Here is a 19415-nt window from a genome sequence, read left to right as displayed (position 1 = left end):
GGCCATTGTTCCCTTTGGTTGTTTTAACTGCGTACTTTTCTAATGCAGGACGAGGCTGTTTAACAGAGAGGGAACACTTTGTGATTATAACTTCTGTTCAGGTCTTCACCGTGCCCTTATCCTGTTTATATCTTAAATAATAATCCAAGCTTTCAAAATAACAATTTAATTTCTTCACAAAAATGAATGCTGAGATTTAGGCCAACCTTATATTTTTGTTTAAAGTTGTCTTACACTGCTTAAAATCAAGAATGCCTGGCGACCCCCCTGTGAAAGTCTGGCGACCCCTAATGGGGGTCGGGGCCCCCAGGTTGGGAACCAGTGCATTACAGGTTATACAGCACATCGTAACAGAGCGCTATCTGTTCTCTAACTGTTTTAGGTGAGCCCTTATGGAGCAGTGCTGTCCTACAGCGACCCCACGCTGGTCTTTGTCTTCCTGCTCGTCTTCACTGTGGCCACCATCAACTTCAGCTTCATGATCAGTGCCTTCTTCTCACGAGGTGTGTGTTTCTTTCTGTGTCCGTCCACTCTTTTTCTCTTTGACTGCTTTGTGTACTGTACTGTGTGTATGTGGTCGGATGCCCTTTACAGGAAACTCTCTGTGGCTCCATTTCGCTTACATGTACAGTGTGTGTAACACTGCGTAGGTAGTCTCTCAGATGTAGGTCAAAGTGTCTGCTGTTTGCTTTGCTGCCTCCTCTCAGCTGGTTCAGAGCATGAAAGCAGCAATAAAAGCCACATCAGCTATAAAAACATGTTTAAACTAGACAAAGAGATAGGAGTTAAATGCTCGTACAACCTGTATTGATCAGCTGTGAGAGGGTAAACAATGCAAGTCAGTTACTTCTACTGTAAATCTATTTTAGCTGCTGGTTTTGTTCCTTTTCCTGGTGAACAGAAATGCTTTGTTCACTTTAAAGCTACATGAAATCAAAGAACCCTGTCCGACCTGAACAACAAGAAAGAAAACTATTTAAATCCTATCTCTTCTTTCTCATGTTCCTCTTCCTTTTCCCTCTTTGTGCTCTCACTCATTCAGACCAGCATCTGAATGAAAGCGTCTCCTGCCAACTTTCAGCAACAAAGCAGCTCAGGTTGCGAGTGCTCATCACAGTCCCAGTTTGATGCAGCCTTTTGCAAAGTGACTTTGCACATAAGCACTTGCTAAGCTGTGCCGTAGTTTAAGAAACATTCACTTGGTTATAATTGGTTGCTAGGGTTGGTAATCTTGAGGAACGAGCAAGAGCACACTACATTTTATTATCCAACCAAAGAAACCAGCCCAGTGTTCTCAACTCTTTTCCAATGAAAGTAGCTGGCAGCTCCAAAAGTCCCTAAATCTAGAAAGAAAGTCGCCAAGTCGGCAACGCTGACAGCCCGTCCCCTCAGGCCTCCCTCCAAAGCGGTCGTGCCTGGAAGGTTACCCGCAAATTGAGCTGAAGAGAGTAAAGGCACTCGTGAGCACGCAGGATGTCACATCCGTTGGACGTTCCCGGAAAAAACTGCCCACATTAAAATCAGTCTACAGGCTGAGAGAGGAAACCCAGAAAGCCGCGGAAGGTCTAATTTGTTTGGTTAGATTACAACCTGTTCACACATTGGCAATAAAAAATGATTAAAAAACGTTTATACGTGTAAAAACGTACATACAGTCCCTTTTAAAACTGTTCATTTTGCACTTAAAATGAGAAAAATACTCAGTACTTCTCTATTTGTCAAGTATTTAATTCACACAGAAGTATACAAAAATAGACTTTACCATGTGGTTATTTCATATGTAGTATATCGTGATTGATATGTGACAAGATCTGTTCTGCTCTTCCTTTCTCTTCCCTCAGCCTGTCTGTGGTCTGTGAATAATTGTCCAAACTGTAGTATTTGACACTCTGACCTAAAATCGTGTCAATTACTGCTGAGCTCATCAATAATATGAACTAAAGAAACCGCATCATCATGACGTTTTCCTCTCTGACACTGTACATAAATATAAACACGCCAAAACACAAGATGATTACATAATGAGCCACAACTAGGTTCAGGATTCTCCATATAAATGATGATTTGTGTAGACAGAAGAGACTGAATAGGCCAAACCAACTGAGACGATCCTTCAGTGCCCTCCTTGGCCATTTTTGGTTGTCTTTGTGCGAACAGCTGTCTGGATACTTCTCCCCACTCACTGATGCACTTTTTCGGAGTAGATAATGGCACTTAATCAGGCACAAAATGTCACATTGTCTGCCTCATGTGCCCTTTTGAGATGTCTTGTCATGCTGCTCGGAAGAGGAAGCATTAACAGCCCTGAAAGTCTTTCATCCGCCTCATTCACACTGCTCACATTTCATCCCCCATTTCTCCACCGTCTCTCATTTGTCCTGTTTAATGCTTCATGTGAACAGCACTCACAGACTCGCTCTGTCAGTCAGGGAAATGGGTTTTGCCGCAAAAGTAGCTGCTAGATTTGTCACATTGTAATTTACCAGTTAGAGCTTGTTCAGGTCTACAAATGCATTTGTTTGAGCTCGTCACAGAAATGTTCTTCTTCTGTAACTGTGACAACAAAACGAGTGACGACGTCTGTGATTGCGCTCTCCAGTTCACTATTTTAAGGCTACACAAGTCATTCAGCATCCTCTCAACCTCTTCTTTCTTTCCTTTTTTTTTGTCTAACTTCAGCCAATGTGGCGGCAGCAGCGGGCGGCTTCATCTATTTCATGAGCTACCTGCCTTATTTGTTCCTGTGGCCACGCTACGACCTGCTGACCCACGCCCAGAAGGTGTCGGCCTGCCTCATCTCCAACGTGGCCATGGCCATGGGAGCTCAGCTCATAGGAATGTTTGAAGGCAAAGGTGAGACTCCAGGTTTATGGAACTACAGTCCACACATTTTAAAACAATCGTCCATGTAATCTCCGTAGTGCTTCAGTGCAATATCACACCAACTCCCCAGGTACATCTCAACTAATATCTCCAAAAAATGTGATCGCTCTCATCTCCCTGCTCGCTCGCAGGAGAATCCTTCTGCTATGGAAGTCCCCCTTACCCCCCTCATTTAAATCCTGGTTATGTGATGTCTCATCTTCACTACGAGAGGCTCCTTGGACAGATGCTACTCCAACTGGCAACCGCTAATTATCAATATTGACAGGTTGCCTGCTGACGACATTGCACCGTATTAATACATTCTGAGCCTACACTTATGCATGCACTGTTGCCGGTCCACCACCAGCCCTCTATGACCTTTTAATGGTGCTACGATGTCCTGGGGGCAATGTCTGCCTACTGACCCGATATAATTTCTGTTTGGTTATCTGACTGCTTATCCACTTAGATGGTATCGATGCTTCGGTTTTGTTAATATTGTTACTATGCATATATATGCGTGTATACAGGTTGGTGTGTGCCAGTGTACTTATAAGCGTAATTATTTCTAATTTTATTTATTATTTTTTACTTGTTTTTATCCATCTTTTAATCTAGTCATATATTTATTTACATTTTTTTTTCATTGTTTGTTCATTTATTTATTATTTTTATTATTTGTGGTATTATTGTTATAATCATCATTATTACTTATCATTTATTTATTTTTCATAAACAGTTTTCTGTTTATTTATGGCTGTGTATGTGTATATGTACAGTTTATACATAAGGATGAATGGTGAATAATTACATGTGCATACTTGCATATGTATACATACATCCATATTTGTAAATATAAATAAAATATAAATAAATAAAATAAATAAATTGAAATAAAATACATTTATTTTATTTATTTTTACAAATATGGATGTATGTATACATATGTAAGTATGCACATGTTATTATTCACCATTCATCCTTATGCATTATTATTTACTTAAATTTCACTCCCCTTCTTGCCATCCCTAGTGTGGTTGGGGAGGGGGGGGATTGTTAAACCAGAAATTGCATTGTTCATGTTTGTTATACATTTCATGTACTTTTCTTTCAATAAATTATTGAAACAAAAAAAAACATCTAGCATTTTAAAACATGTTTATCTCATCCCTCTCCCCTCTGTAGGAACGGGAATCCAGTGGTCCAACATGTTTGACTCTGTGACGGTGGACGATGACTTCTCCATGGCCCAGGTGTTGGGCTTGCTGCTGTTTGACTCGGTGCTCTACGGGTTGGTGGCCTGGTACATGGAGGCAGTGTTTCCTGGAGAGTACGGAGTGCCTCTACCGTGGTACTTCTTCGTCCTGGTATGCTTCAAAGCTAAGCGGCTCACACTTGCACACACATACACACATTCACTAAAAATCTAACCAAATAGGGCTACGTTAGTGGGATGAAAGTATGAACAGATGCTGCATTCAGAAGTGATACAGATGTTAATTTCAGTTATCTAATGTAGTGCCTTTAGGGGAGACACCCCAGGTGACTTCCCCAGTTCTTTTCTTAAATTAAGGCAATTATGTTTCGTATTACTTGTATTAATTTTGTGTATAAATATGCAAAAGATGCATTATTTTATTAAATATGCACTAATTTGCATACATTTCCAGAACAGAAATCTGAACATTGGATAAATCCAGGTTCAAAATTCTTGTTTTATTTTGTTGACATATTAGAGTCAATGGTTTTTACATAGGGAACTTCCTTTTATCGGCCATTAAAACAGCCATTAAAAAAAAATCCTTTTTCGGCATGTTTTTAGGAATATAATGTTCTAGTGTGCGCTCGAATTTTGATTTCTTCTGATTTAATATGGTTTACTGTATTTACCCTGCGCCAGCTGCACCGGGAGAGATGCATTACTGGAGAGAATAGAAGCACCGCTGTGCTCGGGCGATCTTCAGTTATTTATTTATCAATTTCATCAGGTAGCGTCACAAGGATTAGTCATCCAATCATGACAATGCCATTCCCAATGTGCACTTGCATACCGGTCAACGTTACACAGACACCTGTTAAGTCACCATTGACATTTGAACACAGACGAGTCCTCATGTCTCAAATCAAGTCAAGTCATGAGTCTTTATCTTCCAAGTCCAAGGCGAGTGTAAAGTCATTTATTTCCTGTCGTCAAGTTGCAAGTCATCGAAACGGTGACTCAAGTCGACTCAAGTTCCTGTCACATGACTCGAGTCCTCCACATCTCCGCTTAATACTACTAGTGCAGTAAAAAAACAAACATGACCAGTGACATGTGGGGCGGCTGTGGCTCAGAGGGTAGAGCAGGTCGTCCACCAATCGGAAGCTCCTCCGGTCACATGTCGAAGTGTCCTTGAGAAAGATACTTAACCCCAAATTGCTCCTGAAGGCTGTGCCATCGGTGTGTGAATGAGTATTTAGATTAGATCCTGATAGGCAGGTTGGCACCTTGCATGAATGTTGACAAGTAATGTAAAGCGCTTTGAGTGGTCGGAAGACTAGAAAGGCGCTATATAAGTGCAAATCCATTAACGTTGTTTGTTGAAAGGCGTGAACCACCCTGAACTCTTGATACCAGGAATTGAACCCGGTCGTGGCTTTTGGTTTAAAGACACATTATCATGTGAATAAATGGCACAAGTGTTCAGCACTTACAGCAACATGTCAAAGTCTCCTGTAAGAGAAAAAAAATTGGCTTAGATTAAAGAAATTGCTGCACTCAGGGAAAGTGGCTCTGATATAATTGACAGCGGTGGTGGTGGTGGGGGGGATTGAAAACTTGATGCCAGAGGAAGTCTTTGGGTTCAGCCGGCTAGAATAACAGGAAGCGTCTGAGTCTGTCCAGCCAACACAAATAAGGTTCATGTTTATAACAACTATGGACGTGCCTTTACACACACACACACAAATATAAACTCATGCTAACCCATTTCCCAGTAATCAGGAATTGAAGAGACTGCCAGCAGGGTGGGGATTAGACGTTGACGCACTTTATGCCCATTGTGTGTGAGATGAAGAAAGTGGAGGTTTGACTCTGGTTCTTAGGAAGTGCACCAGAGGGAGGCTTGGTCAGGAAACAATCCCCTCTAATGTAGAGTGTTCACGAACAATGTTAATGTCGGCCCACTCTCTCTTTCTGGTGTTTTTATGAATGATCGGTTTCTCTGCTTCCCTTGTTGCATCCTGTAATCACTTTGCTTCACTGAGAAACACATACAGTGTGTGCATTATATGATGTATTGTTTTGTAGAGCTGTCAATTGATTAAAATATGTAATTGCGATTAATCGCATGATGGTCCAGAGTTAATCGTTATTAATCACAAATTAATCACACATTTTTTTATCTGTTTAAAATCTACCTTAAAGTACAAAAAATATACCAGATATAAAAATACCAGGAGATGAAGAAAACTGTTAAAACTGAATACAGTGCAGGGTAACAGCTGAGATACGTGAATATTAAAAATCTGAATATAGTGCAACAAAGTAATATAGTGCTGGATAATAAAATATAGGAGATATACAGTAGAGACCAGGGGATTAAGAAATGTCAAATATAATATAATGCGGGATGAGAACTGAGACAGACAGTTTGCTAAAAATAGACTCAAGTGCAGAATAAGCTGTACATTATTGGTAGAATACAGTAAAACCAGTCTATAAAGGTGCAGAGTAGAGCTGTTTGTGGTGTGCAGAATTAAAAAGTAGCTTAGTCTATGAAAGTGCACTGAAGAGCAGATTTGTCAAATTTGTAATACTCTTATCAACATGGGAGTGGACATGCTGCTTTATGCAAATGTATGTATATATTTATTACTGGAAATAAATTAACAACACAAAACAATGACAGATATTGTCCATAAACCCTCACAGGTACTGCATTTAGCATAAACAATATGCTCAAATCATAACATGGCAAACTGCAGCCCAACAGGCAACAACAGCTGTCAGTGTGTCAGTGTGTCAGTGTGCTGCATGTGATTATCATAAAGTGGGCATGTCTGTAAAGGGGAGACTCGTGGGTACCCAAAGAACCCATTTACATTCACATATCTTGAGGTCAGAGGTCAAGGGACCCCTTTGAAAATGGCCATGCCAGTTTTTCCTCGCCAAAATTTTGCTCAAGTTTGGGATGTTATTTAACCTCCTTTGCGCTAAGTTAGTATGACATGGTTGGTACCAATGGATTCCTTAGGTTTTATAGATTATACCTGTATCTTCACTCTAGCTTTAAGAGTGAGTCCACTACATACTCTTTAAAAACGGTCATGTCGTCCGGGATCGCCGGCAATCCCATGGGTCTCAGAGGGTTAACTAAGATAACAGGAAAACCCTTGTGGTATATACTGAGCCCGCCACAACCTCCGAAAGATTGATTGCGTTAAAATGATTTTGCGTTAATGCGTTATCATCACGTTAACTTTGACAGCTCTAATATCGGATAATATTGTGGAAATATGTTGGAAATGAATACTGGAATTGTAAATTGCTAACTATCGACTTTCTACCTCTATCTATCCTTCACTTTCTCTCAATCCCCACACCTGCCTCGTCTTCATCAGCCTTCATACTGGTGCAGCAGCCCCCGCATGGCTTTGGTGAATGAGAAGGAGGAAGAGGAGGATGCGGAGAAGGCTCTGAAAGGGGAGTTTATGGAGGAGGAGCCAGCTGGACTAGTCTCCGGGATCAAGATTAAACACCTCGCTAAGGTGAGCTGCAAAAAGCAGACGTGTCCCCTCGCTGTAACACGGTGCAGATGGTGCAAGTTTCCAAAACAAATTGTAGACGGTCATTAAAGATTCTCCTGCAGTAGTGAGAAGGTCACTCTGCCCCCCCATACCTTTTTATTTTTGCTCAGTAAATATTTTGTGTTTATCCACTCGCCAGGAATTCAAAGTGGGCAACAAGATGCGGCAGGCTGTGCGGGATCTCACGGTGAACATGTTTGAGGGACAGATCACGGTGCTGCTAGGACACAACGGTGCTGGGAAGACCACGACGCTGTCCATGCTGACAGGTGATCAGCTGAAACACACAATCAAACAGCCACCTAAATGATCTGAACTCTGAACTGATTGCCTTTGTGTGTGTGTGTGTGTGTGTGTGCTTGCAGGGCTGTATCCTCCCACCAGTGGCAGGGCCTACATCAACGGTTACGACATCTGTCAGGACATGGCTCTTATCCGCCGCAGTCTGGGACTCTGTCCCCAGCATGACGTACTGTTTGATAACCTCACTGTCAGGGAGCACCTGCTCTTCTACGCACAGGTACTCGCATATACTTCAGCTGAATCTTTGCTCTTGCACAATTCTGCACAATTAACAATTGTTTTTCTGGCTAACATTTAATAAAACAAGCCTTATTTTGAAAATAAAAACATATTCAAGACTTATTATTGGTGTGTTTCTCTGCTTGATATCCAGCTGAAAGGCTTCTCCAAAGACAAGATTCCAGATGAGGTCGACCGGATCATCCGTATCCTGAACCTTGAGGACAAGCGACAGGCTCGCTCCAAGACCCTCTCTGGTGGCATGAAGAGAAAACTCTCTATTGGCATCGCCCTCATCGGAGACTCCAAGGTGAAGAATTTCACGATCATTATTCCATCTCATTCCTTTTGTCCCATCCTTCCCTCCACATTAAAGGGTAACTTCAGTATTTCTCAACCTGGACCCTATTTTACAACAACAACAGCAACAACAATTTCTGAAATTGGTCCAGTATTGAGGGAGAGCGCTGTAGACGGTAGCTGCTCACAGACACTTATAATAACAATCTGAGCCTGTCGGTGGCAAAAACAAGCACTTTTAGTGAACGTAACTTTATATTGAAGCTGCTCACTTGCCCTCGCACCTCGTTTCGTGGCTGCCGGTTACAGCGTTCTACCTCTGAAATTGTTGGCACTTAGAAACAAAAACATGGGAAAATAGGGTCCAGGTTGAAAAATAGCATAGTTACCCGTAAACCACGTCTCACATCTCTTCATCTATAACGTTATCTGTCTCCAGGTGGTGATGTTAGATGAACCCACATCAGGTATGGACCCGTCGGCTCGACGTGCCACCTGGGACCTTCTGCAAGGGGAGAAGCGCGGTCGCACCATCCTGCTCACCACGCACTTCATGGACGAGGCCGACCTGCTCGGCGACCGCATCGCCATCATGGCAGGAGGAGAGCTGCAGTGCAGCGGGTCACCACTCTTCCTTAAGAACAAATATGGTGAGCGGAGAGTGAAGTGGAGATAGCTGCAGCGAGAGTATGAGCGGTTCACGAGAAAGCTGCAAGCAAGCAACACCACAGGCCGAGCATGAACAGGCAGATGTTTTGAACGGGCCCTGCACTCGTCTTTTATCAATAGAGGCAACATACATCATTGTTACGATTAATTATATAGGCCTCCTTTCCTCTGCTCACCAGGTGCTGGCTACCACATGGTGATAGTGAAGGACGCTCTTTGTAACGTGTCCGAGATCACCCGCCTCGTCCACATGTATGTTCCTAATGCCACGCTGGAGAGCAGCGCGGGAGCCGAGCTCTCTTACATCCTGCCCAAAGAAAGCACCAGCAGGTGAGTCGCTCAGGTCTTTGTTCACACTCACAATAACACAGTGGCCTGTGTCGGCATGGCCAGCCTAAAGGGTAGAAAGACCATTGACCAGGAATCACACCCGCTGAGCATAATGACTATGAATGATATCTTCTGTGAAAGGGGCCAGTCTACACTATCTCTGGTTTATATGATTATAATCTATATAACGGATAGAAACCATATGGCTCTTTCTTCTTTTCATTAGAGCAGCTGCTCTTTAGCTCCTCTCCAGTGGCTCCCTGTGGCTTTGACAAAAAAATTATATGGAAATTAATAGAATAACGTTTATTTTTGTAACATTTTCATTTTTATTTATCATTGTCATAGGCCTGAAGTGATTATTACTTTCTCCAGTCATCAGTGGTGGAACTTAAATAAGTAGATTTACTTAAGTACTGTACTTAAGTACAATTTTGAGGTACTTGTACTTTACTTGAGTATTTCCATTATATGCTTTTTTGTACTTCTACTCCACTACATTTTGGAGGACATTATTGTACTTTTTACTCTGCTACGTGTATTTGAAAGCTTTAGTTACTAGTTACTTTACAGATTTAGATTATAATATATTATGAAAGGTTAATCCAACAGTATATAAAGTTATTCAAATAAGCTCCACCTTTACCAGTTGCATCATTAAAGTGATGTACACATTAATGCATCCATAATTATAATCTGATCATGAAATAAACAAAATTCTGAAATGGGCCATTCTTCACAATGCGTACTTTTACTTTTGGTACTTCAAGTATATTTTGATGCTAATACTTAAGTAAGATTTTGAATGCAGGACTTCTCCTCGTAACAGAGTATTTTTATACTGTAGTATTGCTACTTTTACTTAAGTAAAAGATCTGAATGCTTCTTCCACCTCTGCCAATTGTAAAAATGTGTAGACTATACACCGAAATAAAAAAGATGTTTTAACATTTCAGTCAACTAAAATGTGCATAACAGCCTTCGCTACGTACGTCTACCGCCCAGCACTTTATCCTCTAATTTTGCCGAACCTCAATAGCGGTGGCTAGTCTTGAGTTTCCCAAGCAAAGCTAATAATATGGATGCCAGATCCAAAAAAAGAGTCTTTGAGGAAAATAGAGGATTTAATAGTGCGTGAACAGATTTGTTTGCTTTCACCGCCAACGCTGCTGGCTTACCGGTATGCTTGATCTGCAGCGAGAAATTAGCAAACAGGAAAAAAAAAGTAATGGAAAGACATTTCCAGAAGAAACACACTGCGTTTACTAAAAAGCCAGCCAGCTTCCAGACAAATCTCCTGAGACGTTTCTTCAGTGTCCTGCATCTCATTTGCACTTGTTTTGCTCACTGCATTACACTCAATAGGCTGTGTTACCTTCATTTTAAGGCTCAAATATGTTTTGCGGCTCCAGATTGATTTTTTTGTCCTTCTCTTACACAACATTTCAATTTTTCTTTACCAGTTTTTTTTTTCGTTTTATAACCACCTCTCCTGTTACCTTGTTGTATCTTCTTTTATATACTGAAAATCTATATTTTTCTCCCCACAAATTGGACTTCGACTCCACAGTGACACTTCTTACCGTCGTGATTAGATTCAAGGCAGGACTAATATAGCACAGGAATACAGAGTGAAATTTGGCACTCATCAAGAGCTCATGTTGTAATATTGAGTGATCGCAGTAGTGTGTAATGTGTTTCCCTGATGCACGTTGTGTTTTGCTCTCAGGTTTGAGCTGCTGTTTGCGGAGCTGGAGATGAACAGAGATGAGCTGGGCATCGCCAGCTACGGAGCTTCAGTCACCACCATGGAAGAGGTTTTCCTCAGGTGGGAGAGATAAATATGACATGGGCGAATGTGAACGTTTCTTTCTAATTTTCCATATCAGCAGGATCTGACTCAAGGAGTAACTCTCCTGCTGCCAAGCACACGTTTAATTAAGCAGCCGTTTAAGCCAATGTGCTGATAGAAATCATTCTGCAATCATACATCTCTGTTGGAATTCATGGAGCTTAAACATCGAGCCACACCTTAGTGTAAAAAATATTTTTTCCTTTTGTTTACATGCATGCATGTTCGCCTTCTCTCCGTTGCTCACCCGTCTCGGTCCCAGCTGCCTGCTGCTCACTGGGCTGTTTCTTCTGCTTCCCTGTAGACTTGATGTGTGTATCTGTGGCAACAAGTAGGAGTGCGCGTTCACTGCAGACCACTAACACCGCATGCTACTTCATTTAGCGTGCAGAGTGGATGACGTTGTAATTGGCGCTACCAAGAATGTTTCTCTCACAGGCCTCATTAGTTACAAGTCATACAGAGAATGCGTCAATGTGTTCTTCTGGCCATAAACACCAAAACATCAAACATGAGGACAACATGAAGAAAAGCTGCTGTTTGAACATTCGGTCGTTCGGCTCCCTTCTGGCGTTCGGTATTTTGCTGCCAAGTAAAACTCTTTGTCAGTCACATAGTAACACTGCTACCATTAAGGCTTTTTTTATGCCTCCGCCCCAGCGCCAGTGCATGCGTCCATTCGTGCGTCCGTTCAACTCATTCTCTTGAAATCAATATAAAAACGGATAAATGGCTGAGATTGACGTTAAGTGCCTGGCAACGACTTGTAGTGAAGTGAATGTAATGGAACAGGGGAGGGAGAATGAGACATCTAGTGGCTGACTGTTATCAATGTTATCAATTGTAGGTAAGTAAAAAAATAAAACACCAACAACGAGCATCACAGTCCCGAGAGAGACAAGACTCCTTCCCTCTTCCCTACCTCTCAGAAACATTTATTAAATACATTTTCTTAAATTGATTTATATTTGTACTTTGCTTAATGTCTTCATGTAAACCATTCCATAAATTCACCCCATAATCTGATATACGCATACTCTACCTAGTGGTACGAACACAATGTTCTTTTACATTCAATTTTCCTCTCAGGTTGTAACCCCCCCTCTCTGTCAGAGAACATTTTTTATATGTTGCCAGGAAGTAGATTACTTCTTGCTTTGTACATAATTTGTGCGGTTGTTAAATTGTACCAGATCCACAAGCTTCAAAGCATAATCATTATTTGCTAGCAGTCGTGTATTGATTCACCTTACTGAGTTGCTGAAAGGAAAAAAAAATACACCGGGTGGATGGATCTCACAGTAAAGAGCTGCTGTAGATGTGTTTTTTTATGCATCATTTTGGAGACGTTTTGCTTCCTGGAATTCATCATATAATGTTACAAAAACCTATTGTCTGGTTAGTTGCTGACAAAACCTATAGACATCCTCCTGTTTTTCCTGTTTTCAGTAAGTTGGCAGATAACCAAATATTGATTTGTGTTTTTCAGAGTGGGGAAGTTGGTGGATTCTAGCTTGGACATCCAGGCAATCCAGCTGCCCGCCCTGCAGTACCAACACGAAAGACGCTCCAACGACTGGACTACAGACGACGCCAGCAGCATCAGCGGCATGACCGACGTCACTGACTTCACCGACAGCGGCACGCTCATCTCGGAGGACTGCTCCAACATCAAGCTGAACACCGGGGTGAGATAAGAGGAAGCAAATGCAGATGCTTGTCATGTTTTTCTGCATGTCGTTCGTTTTGCTCACATTTCCTTCCCCCTTTTTCCTCTTCCGTCAGGCCAAACTACACCTGCAACAGTTCTACGCCATGTTCCTGAAGAGGGCGCTGTACAGCTGGAGGAACTGGAAGGTGATGGTGGCTCAGTTCCTCGTCCCTTTGGTCTTCACCGTGGTGGCCTTAGTTGTGGCACGCAGCTTTCCCAATCACCAGGACGCTCCTCAGCTGAGGCTGGCACTCAGCCGCTATGGTTCCACCCGTGTCCCCGTGGCTCTGAAGCCGGGGGTGGGTCCCCTCGCCTCCGCCCTGGCGAACACATACAACTCACAGCTCTCCGCCCAGCTTGGCCAGTTCGTCAACGTCACGGGTAAGCAGCATCGTGAGAGAGAGACTTGGCTTGACTGCTTAGCTGAGTATTTACTGACCATATGCCCCTTTTCTCCCGCTCCTCTCCTCGTCAGACTTCACTGATTACATCCTGACTCAGGCCGAGGAGGAAGGCGGCAGCTTTAATGAGCGCTGCGTGGTGGGCGCTGCTTTCCGTGGCAGGAGCAGCCACTTTGCAGAGGCAACGGCCTACTTCAACAACGAGGGCTACCACACACCCGCCACGGCCCTCATGATGGTGGACAACGCTCTGTTCAAACTGCTAGCGGGGCCAAACGCTTCCATCCAGACGGGCAATTACCCGATGCCACGCAACCTGTCTGAGACCGCCCACAGCCAGCTCACAGAGTGAGTGGAGGGAAAGGGAAACACAGTTACAAACAACACACTTTTTACACATTCGCTATCATGTAAAAAATGTTTCTAAGGGATCAGTGTGTTCATGTTGCATGACAAGAACGGTTAGATTTCCTAACTGAATGTCAGTCAATTCTGTTGCGCTTTACTGGAGTAATTGAGCAGAATTCACACCAGAGCAGCGGCCAAGTGCGGCCTGCAGCGAGCTGATTCTATGGCGAAGTGCGACCAAACTACAAATTGGGAAAAGTTTAACTTTTAGTGGCGAAGTACGGCCAGAGTATACCCACAGCCAATCAGTTAAGGTGCTAAATGGCTTATTGAATAAACTCTGACGTAGCGAACATTTAACTCACATGACTGATCAGCTGTTTCCTCTGTCGGCGTCTTCTCGGATATTCCCATAATGTGCGAATACTTGCCTCCAAGCCGACTTGATTTGTGTCCGGTTCTCAACCTTCTACTCTGTTTACTGGCGGATTACAGCCATGCATCGCCTATAATAACGTCTAATTCACATTTCTGTTTTTGAAACATTTCAAAAGTTTGGCTATAGAGGAGTTGAACAGGTGGAGATCAAGAGAACAGATGTGTCTGCCTCTCAGTCATTTCACATCTTGCTATCTCTTCGCCTTTCCTTTGCACCATTTCTCTTCAATTTCCTCCTGTCATCACACCCTTTTCACCTCCTCCTCCTCCTCCTCCTCTTTTTTTCCTCATGTCTCATTTCCTCCATCTGTAGGGGAAAGACGGGCTTCATCATCGCCATCAACCTGATGTACGGTATGGCCTCCCTGTCCAGCACATTTGCCCTGCTGCTCGTAACGGAGTCCTCGATCAAGTCCAAGCATGTGCAGAAGGTCAGCGGCGTCTACCTGTCAAACTTCTGGTTTTCTGCTCTGCTGTGGGACCTGGTCAACTTCCTGATGCCCTGTCTCCTCATGCTGGTCAGTATGACACCTGATTACTTGAACCTGTAAAGGTGTTGAGACTGACAAGTTGTACAGTTTCATGTCTTAACTTGTTTTATGCTCTTAGGTGGTGTTTCAGGCATTCGGAGTCAAGGCCTTCGTAGACAACAACCACCTGGTGGATGTGTTGTTGTTACTGCTGCTGTATGGCTGGGCTGTTATACCTCTTATGTACCTGCTCAGCTTCCTCTTCTCCACCGCCGCTACTGCCTACACACGCCTCACCATCTTCAACATGATCTCTGGCACAGCCACCTTTCTGGCTGTCACCATCATGACCATACCAGGTGACTCAAGTTTTTCATTGCCCTCTCTCAGTTTCCTCCCGGGGTCACAGTTCTCCCGCATTTCCCCCAATTTATGACAAATTATCACACCTTTTTTTCCTTTTTGTTATCTCAACCTGTTTCTGGCACTGTACAACGTGTATAAGCGCTACTTTTTCCACCTGGACGACAATACAGCTACACCAAATCGGTTGGAGCTGCGCCCGCCGTAGGGTTCAGCGCACAGCACACAAAGTTGGGCTTTGCTTGACGCAGCGAAAAAGCTGGCGTGGTGCAGCGCAAGCTGTTGAAAATGATGGGTTTCAGAGCGCAGTGGTGCCGTTGTCACTTCAGTGAGTGAGAGAGGGAGAGAGAAATGGAGAGTACTTAGAAAAAATAAATACTCAAGCAGGGGCAAAAAATGCATGAATGAATGAAAACTGCCAGTTTATGCCAGAGATTCATGCAAGTTCACGCCAGATAGCAAATTAAGGTTGGCATGTTCGGCTTCCAGCAATTGTAGACTTTTAAAGTCAATAAAACACCTTGTCTTATGCTCGGGGCAATATGTCATGTGCTAGTTTTAAGGATTTGAAAAGTGTTTGGCTGAATACATCTTGACTGCAGTGTGTGGATGACACAAAGGGGAAAAGCACTTGCCCGCCTGTGTCCCTCATTGAATTTTTGAATATTTGTGGTGTGAAGCTAATGCAGGATCATGTTCTTGCAACTCTTATTGGTTGATTGAGATGCCTGTGTGGAGAGGAGTGAGCTTTTGAAATGATAGTGAGGAGACAAGTGGCTGTCCACAGGTCAACGTGGGAGTTAGCAGTGATAACCGCCACTGACTATGAATATTGACAACAAAATCAGGAGCAAAACGGGGGGGGGGAAACGTATACAAAAAATTAAAAAAGACAATAAAAGATGATTCTATATGATTCCTGTTGTTGACCTCTTTATGAATTCCTTCTCCAGAGTTGAACCTGCAGCACCTGTCGCGCTTACTGGATAAGGTGTTCCTGATCTTCCCAAACTACTGCCTGGGCATGTCCTTCAGCCAGTTCTACCAGAACTACGAATTCATCTCGTTTTGCACCTCCAGTCCAATCAGCGTGGAAGTGTGCAAGTACTTAAGTAAGTAATAACTGTTGCCTCGGAGAACGAAGAGGTCATTGCTTTTTCCGTAGAGGTGGTATAGTCTATGCTTTTAGTTTTAAAACTTGACTACCTGAATTCACCATTTAATATGTGATGGCTTTATGATATAGAAGATGTAATTATAGTGATTAGTCATAATGTGGGTGGCAGTATTACACACTTTTATTGGGATGAAGGTGGTGGTTCATTTTTATAATGACAATGATTATATGAGTTATGATGTACTCTATAAATAAGGATAATTGCTTTCACCAAAGAACACCCAGTTCAACCAGAAATGGAGCAGATCGATTTTAAAACTTCATTTTTACTTTTAATTTTATGTCTACACGCATTCAAAAACTGTGTTTTTTGCTACAAGTTTAGAGCAGTTTACAGTAAACAAAGTTGTCTTGTGACAAGGACAGCTTAACAAATATAAAGAGGAAAATGGGGAGTCAAATGAGATGCATAATGCACCAAAGTCCATTTAGTTACAGATTGTTTAAGGTGTAAATTGTAATTTTATAATCCAGTTTTCACATAGCTTTTTGTAATATCGAATATTTTTTAAAGCTAGGGTCGGTAATGTTGAGAAACTAGTAAGAGTACGCTGGATTTCAGCCCAGTGTTGCCAACTCTTTTCCAATGAAAGTAGCAGCACTCGCTCCAAAAGTCCCTAAATTTAAAGAAAAAGCCGGCAACACTGACAGCCTGCCCCTTCAGGGCCACTCCCCCAAAAATAATATTATGATATATTTGATTTATTGGTGTTTGGATGTAAAGAGAACTTCAACTTATATAACACAAAAATGTTTTTTTCAAGAAGATTACCAACCCTAGATTTAAAATCTAATTTCCCTTGCAATTAATCACCAAAATAAACATTAATGAAATGATCAGATTTATTGTGTAAACTCTGCATATTTAAGCTCTTAATTTACTTGACATAACTCAGTGCTTCTCTGGTCCCTAGACATCACATACCAGACAAACTACTTCTCGATGTCGGAGCCTGGCGTGGGACGCTTCCTCGTGGCCTTCTCCTTGCAGGGCGTTGTTTTCATCATTCTGCTGTTTGTCATCGAGCTGCAGTGTGTCCACACTCTCCGGCGACTCCTCTCCACTCTGGGCAGAAGACGTAAACAGGTAGATGAATTGTGGGAGCGGCGAACAAGACGAGTGTTTGTCTTTTTCTGTGTTTGTGTGGGGGGGAGAATGGAAACTTTCCAATTTTGTCAGGAATGAAAAAAGAGAAGTCTCTAAAGACAATGAGAGTTTTGTGAATGGTCTCTGATCATGCAGATTTGATTGTACAGAGAACAGACAACATGCTGTAAACACTTTAACTTTAAACGAAATCACTGCTAATTTGTTTCATATTAGGATGAATGGCAGTTGGCAACATTTGTCCCTCATTAAAGAGGCACTTTGCAGGCAATGAGCACTTGAACATGAGACTAAAAACATAACTCCAAAGAAGCCAAATTATCTGCCCTCTAAGTGCAGATGTCCCCGCCAACTGATTTATTATATCAAGGGTAACAGTCGGGAATTAAATTAATATAAGTTTGATAAATATGTTCATCGTTATGAACTCCTTCCGATCGCTCCTTACATAATGAAACCTATAACGAGTCTCAGAGTCAACGAGGTGTTACTTCACACGTCTAAGATCTATAACCACCAACTGATTTAAGAAAACACTTTAGCGAAACAGTGCATTTGAAAACCATTTAAAACTGAAATTACTAATTATTCGATTACTTAATCAACAGAAAATTCATTTGCAGTTATTTTGCTAATCAAATAATTAATTTAACGGCGTTTTCAAGCAAAAAGGACAAACATTTCCTTGTTTCCGCTTCTCAGTTGGGAGAATTTCCTGATTTTCTGTGACTTACGTGATAGCAAATTTAATGGGTTTTAGTTGGTAGGACAAAACAAGCAATTTGAAAATGTCGTCTTTGGCTTTATCAGATCGTTGCGGCCCTAAATACCGTTTATGAACAGAGTTATAGGTTGAAGATTACAGTTTCCACAGACTCCATCTGCTACGTGGTTTAACTAAGCTTGCCTAATCTTGTCCATGAAGTATACGATATATATTTTATTTCGGTCTACACCTATTGACATACTATTACAGTAGTAAACTAGGGCTGGGCGATATGGCTTATAAATAATATCTTGATATTTTTAGACTATGCTGCGATTTACGATATATATCTCAATATTTTCACATTTCTCTAAAATAACATTAAAATAAGGGATTCAACCCTTTGATATGTATGATCATACCAGCGTGATCATTCTAGAAAACTAATCTGAGGTGGTGTACTGTCATTTTGAAGTCAGATTGGAAATATATTCTTATCAAGTTTGACTAATTATTCACACAATTGAAATAACATTTTTCTCTGAAATAAAGTTTGCAGGTGTTATTTTTAATTATCACTCATTTATTTATTATTTAATATTTATTCATATTTGTCATTTATTTATTTATTATTTATTATTTATTTATTATTGACTGACTGGCTGACTTATTGAATGAATGTGAAATTGCCGATCACATTCACAGGAAGTCGCTTTTACTTTGAAGTCAGTTCTTACAGGCTCTTTCCGTAATGCCTAGTATATATACTGTATAAGTACCACAAAACAATGTGGGGCCTAGTTTGACCGTCTTTTTTGAAGTGGAGGCTGGCATCTTCATCACCGTTTCCGACCTCAACACGTATAAACTCGCTTTAGCGGCTCACTTCTTTTGCTCTCTCAGACTCTTTCCCTGCTTCGGGATTAAAAAAATAGCTTAACAATCATCCTAATATTTGTACTCGATGGTAGCGATATTGCCACTACACCCCACGAAGAACAGGCCGCAATACATTGAGTATATACATGGATATATTGCCCACCCCTATAGTAAACTACTACATATTTATGTATTATAGTCCTTTGTTAAGTATTAAAAGACCTTATCACCTGAAGTCCCTTTTTATAGTGACATGGGGACTCAGTGTCTGACGTTTTGTGGTTGATATTTTCTATCATACGTATGTGTGTTTTAGTTACCTCTAATAGAGGATGCAGCGCTGCTTCCAGAGGACCGGGATGTGGCTGAAGAGAGGAAGAGGGTCCTGGAGTGCCAGCCGATAGTCGAGTCTATGGTTGGCAGCCCACTCATATTGCAGGAGCTCAGCAAGGTGCGTAGCACAGGAGTCTTTTCCTAGTTTGAACGAG

General features: G+C 41.9%; 1 protein-coding gene across 1 annotated transcript in view; it reads left to right on the top strand.

The window, feature by feature from the left end:
- The window catches only part of abca3b (ATP-binding cassette, sub-family A (ABC1), member 3b), a 40725-nt gene that overhangs the window by 15369 nt on the left and 5941 nt on the right, over nucleotides 1-19415 (top strand). Inside the window, exons 8-25 of the mRNA XM_074656639.1 lie at nucleotides 383-503; nucleotides 2680-2853; nucleotides 4051-4232; nucleotides 7468-7614; nucleotides 7793-7922; nucleotides 8019-8173; nucleotides 8330-8485; nucleotides 8915-9125; nucleotides 9324-9474; nucleotides 11204-11302; nucleotides 12816-13014; nucleotides 13112-13418; nucleotides 13513-13786; nucleotides 14538-14742; nucleotides 14834-15053; nucleotides 16011-16169; nucleotides 17149-17321; nucleotides 19244-19378. Of these exons, the coding sequence (XP_074512740.1) occupies nucleotides 383-503; nucleotides 2680-2853; nucleotides 4051-4232; nucleotides 7468-7614; nucleotides 7793-7922; nucleotides 8019-8173; nucleotides 8330-8485; nucleotides 8915-9125; nucleotides 9324-9474; nucleotides 11204-11302; nucleotides 12816-13014; nucleotides 13112-13418; nucleotides 13513-13786; nucleotides 14538-14742; nucleotides 14834-15053; nucleotides 16011-16169; nucleotides 17149-17321; nucleotides 19244-19378 (3198 nt within the window). The remainder of the gene's footprint in view (nucleotides 1-382; nucleotides 504-2679; nucleotides 2854-4050; nucleotides 4233-7467; nucleotides 7615-7792; nucleotides 7923-8018; nucleotides 8174-8329; nucleotides 8486-8914; nucleotides 9126-9323; nucleotides 9475-11203; nucleotides 11303-12815; nucleotides 13015-13111; nucleotides 13419-13512; nucleotides 13787-14537; nucleotides 14743-14833; nucleotides 15054-16010; nucleotides 16170-17148; nucleotides 17322-19243; nucleotides 19379-19415) is intronic.

This window comes from Sebastes fasciatus, chromosome 13 (genome assembly GCF_043250625.1).
Source record: "Sebastes fasciatus isolate fSebFas1 chromosome 13, fSebFas1.pri, whole genome shotgun sequence".
Taxonomy (NCBI): Eukaryota; Metazoa; Chordata; class Actinopteri; order Perciformes; family Sebastidae; genus Sebastes; species Sebastes fasciatus.
This window is presented reverse-complemented; position numbering and strand designations above follow the sequence as displayed.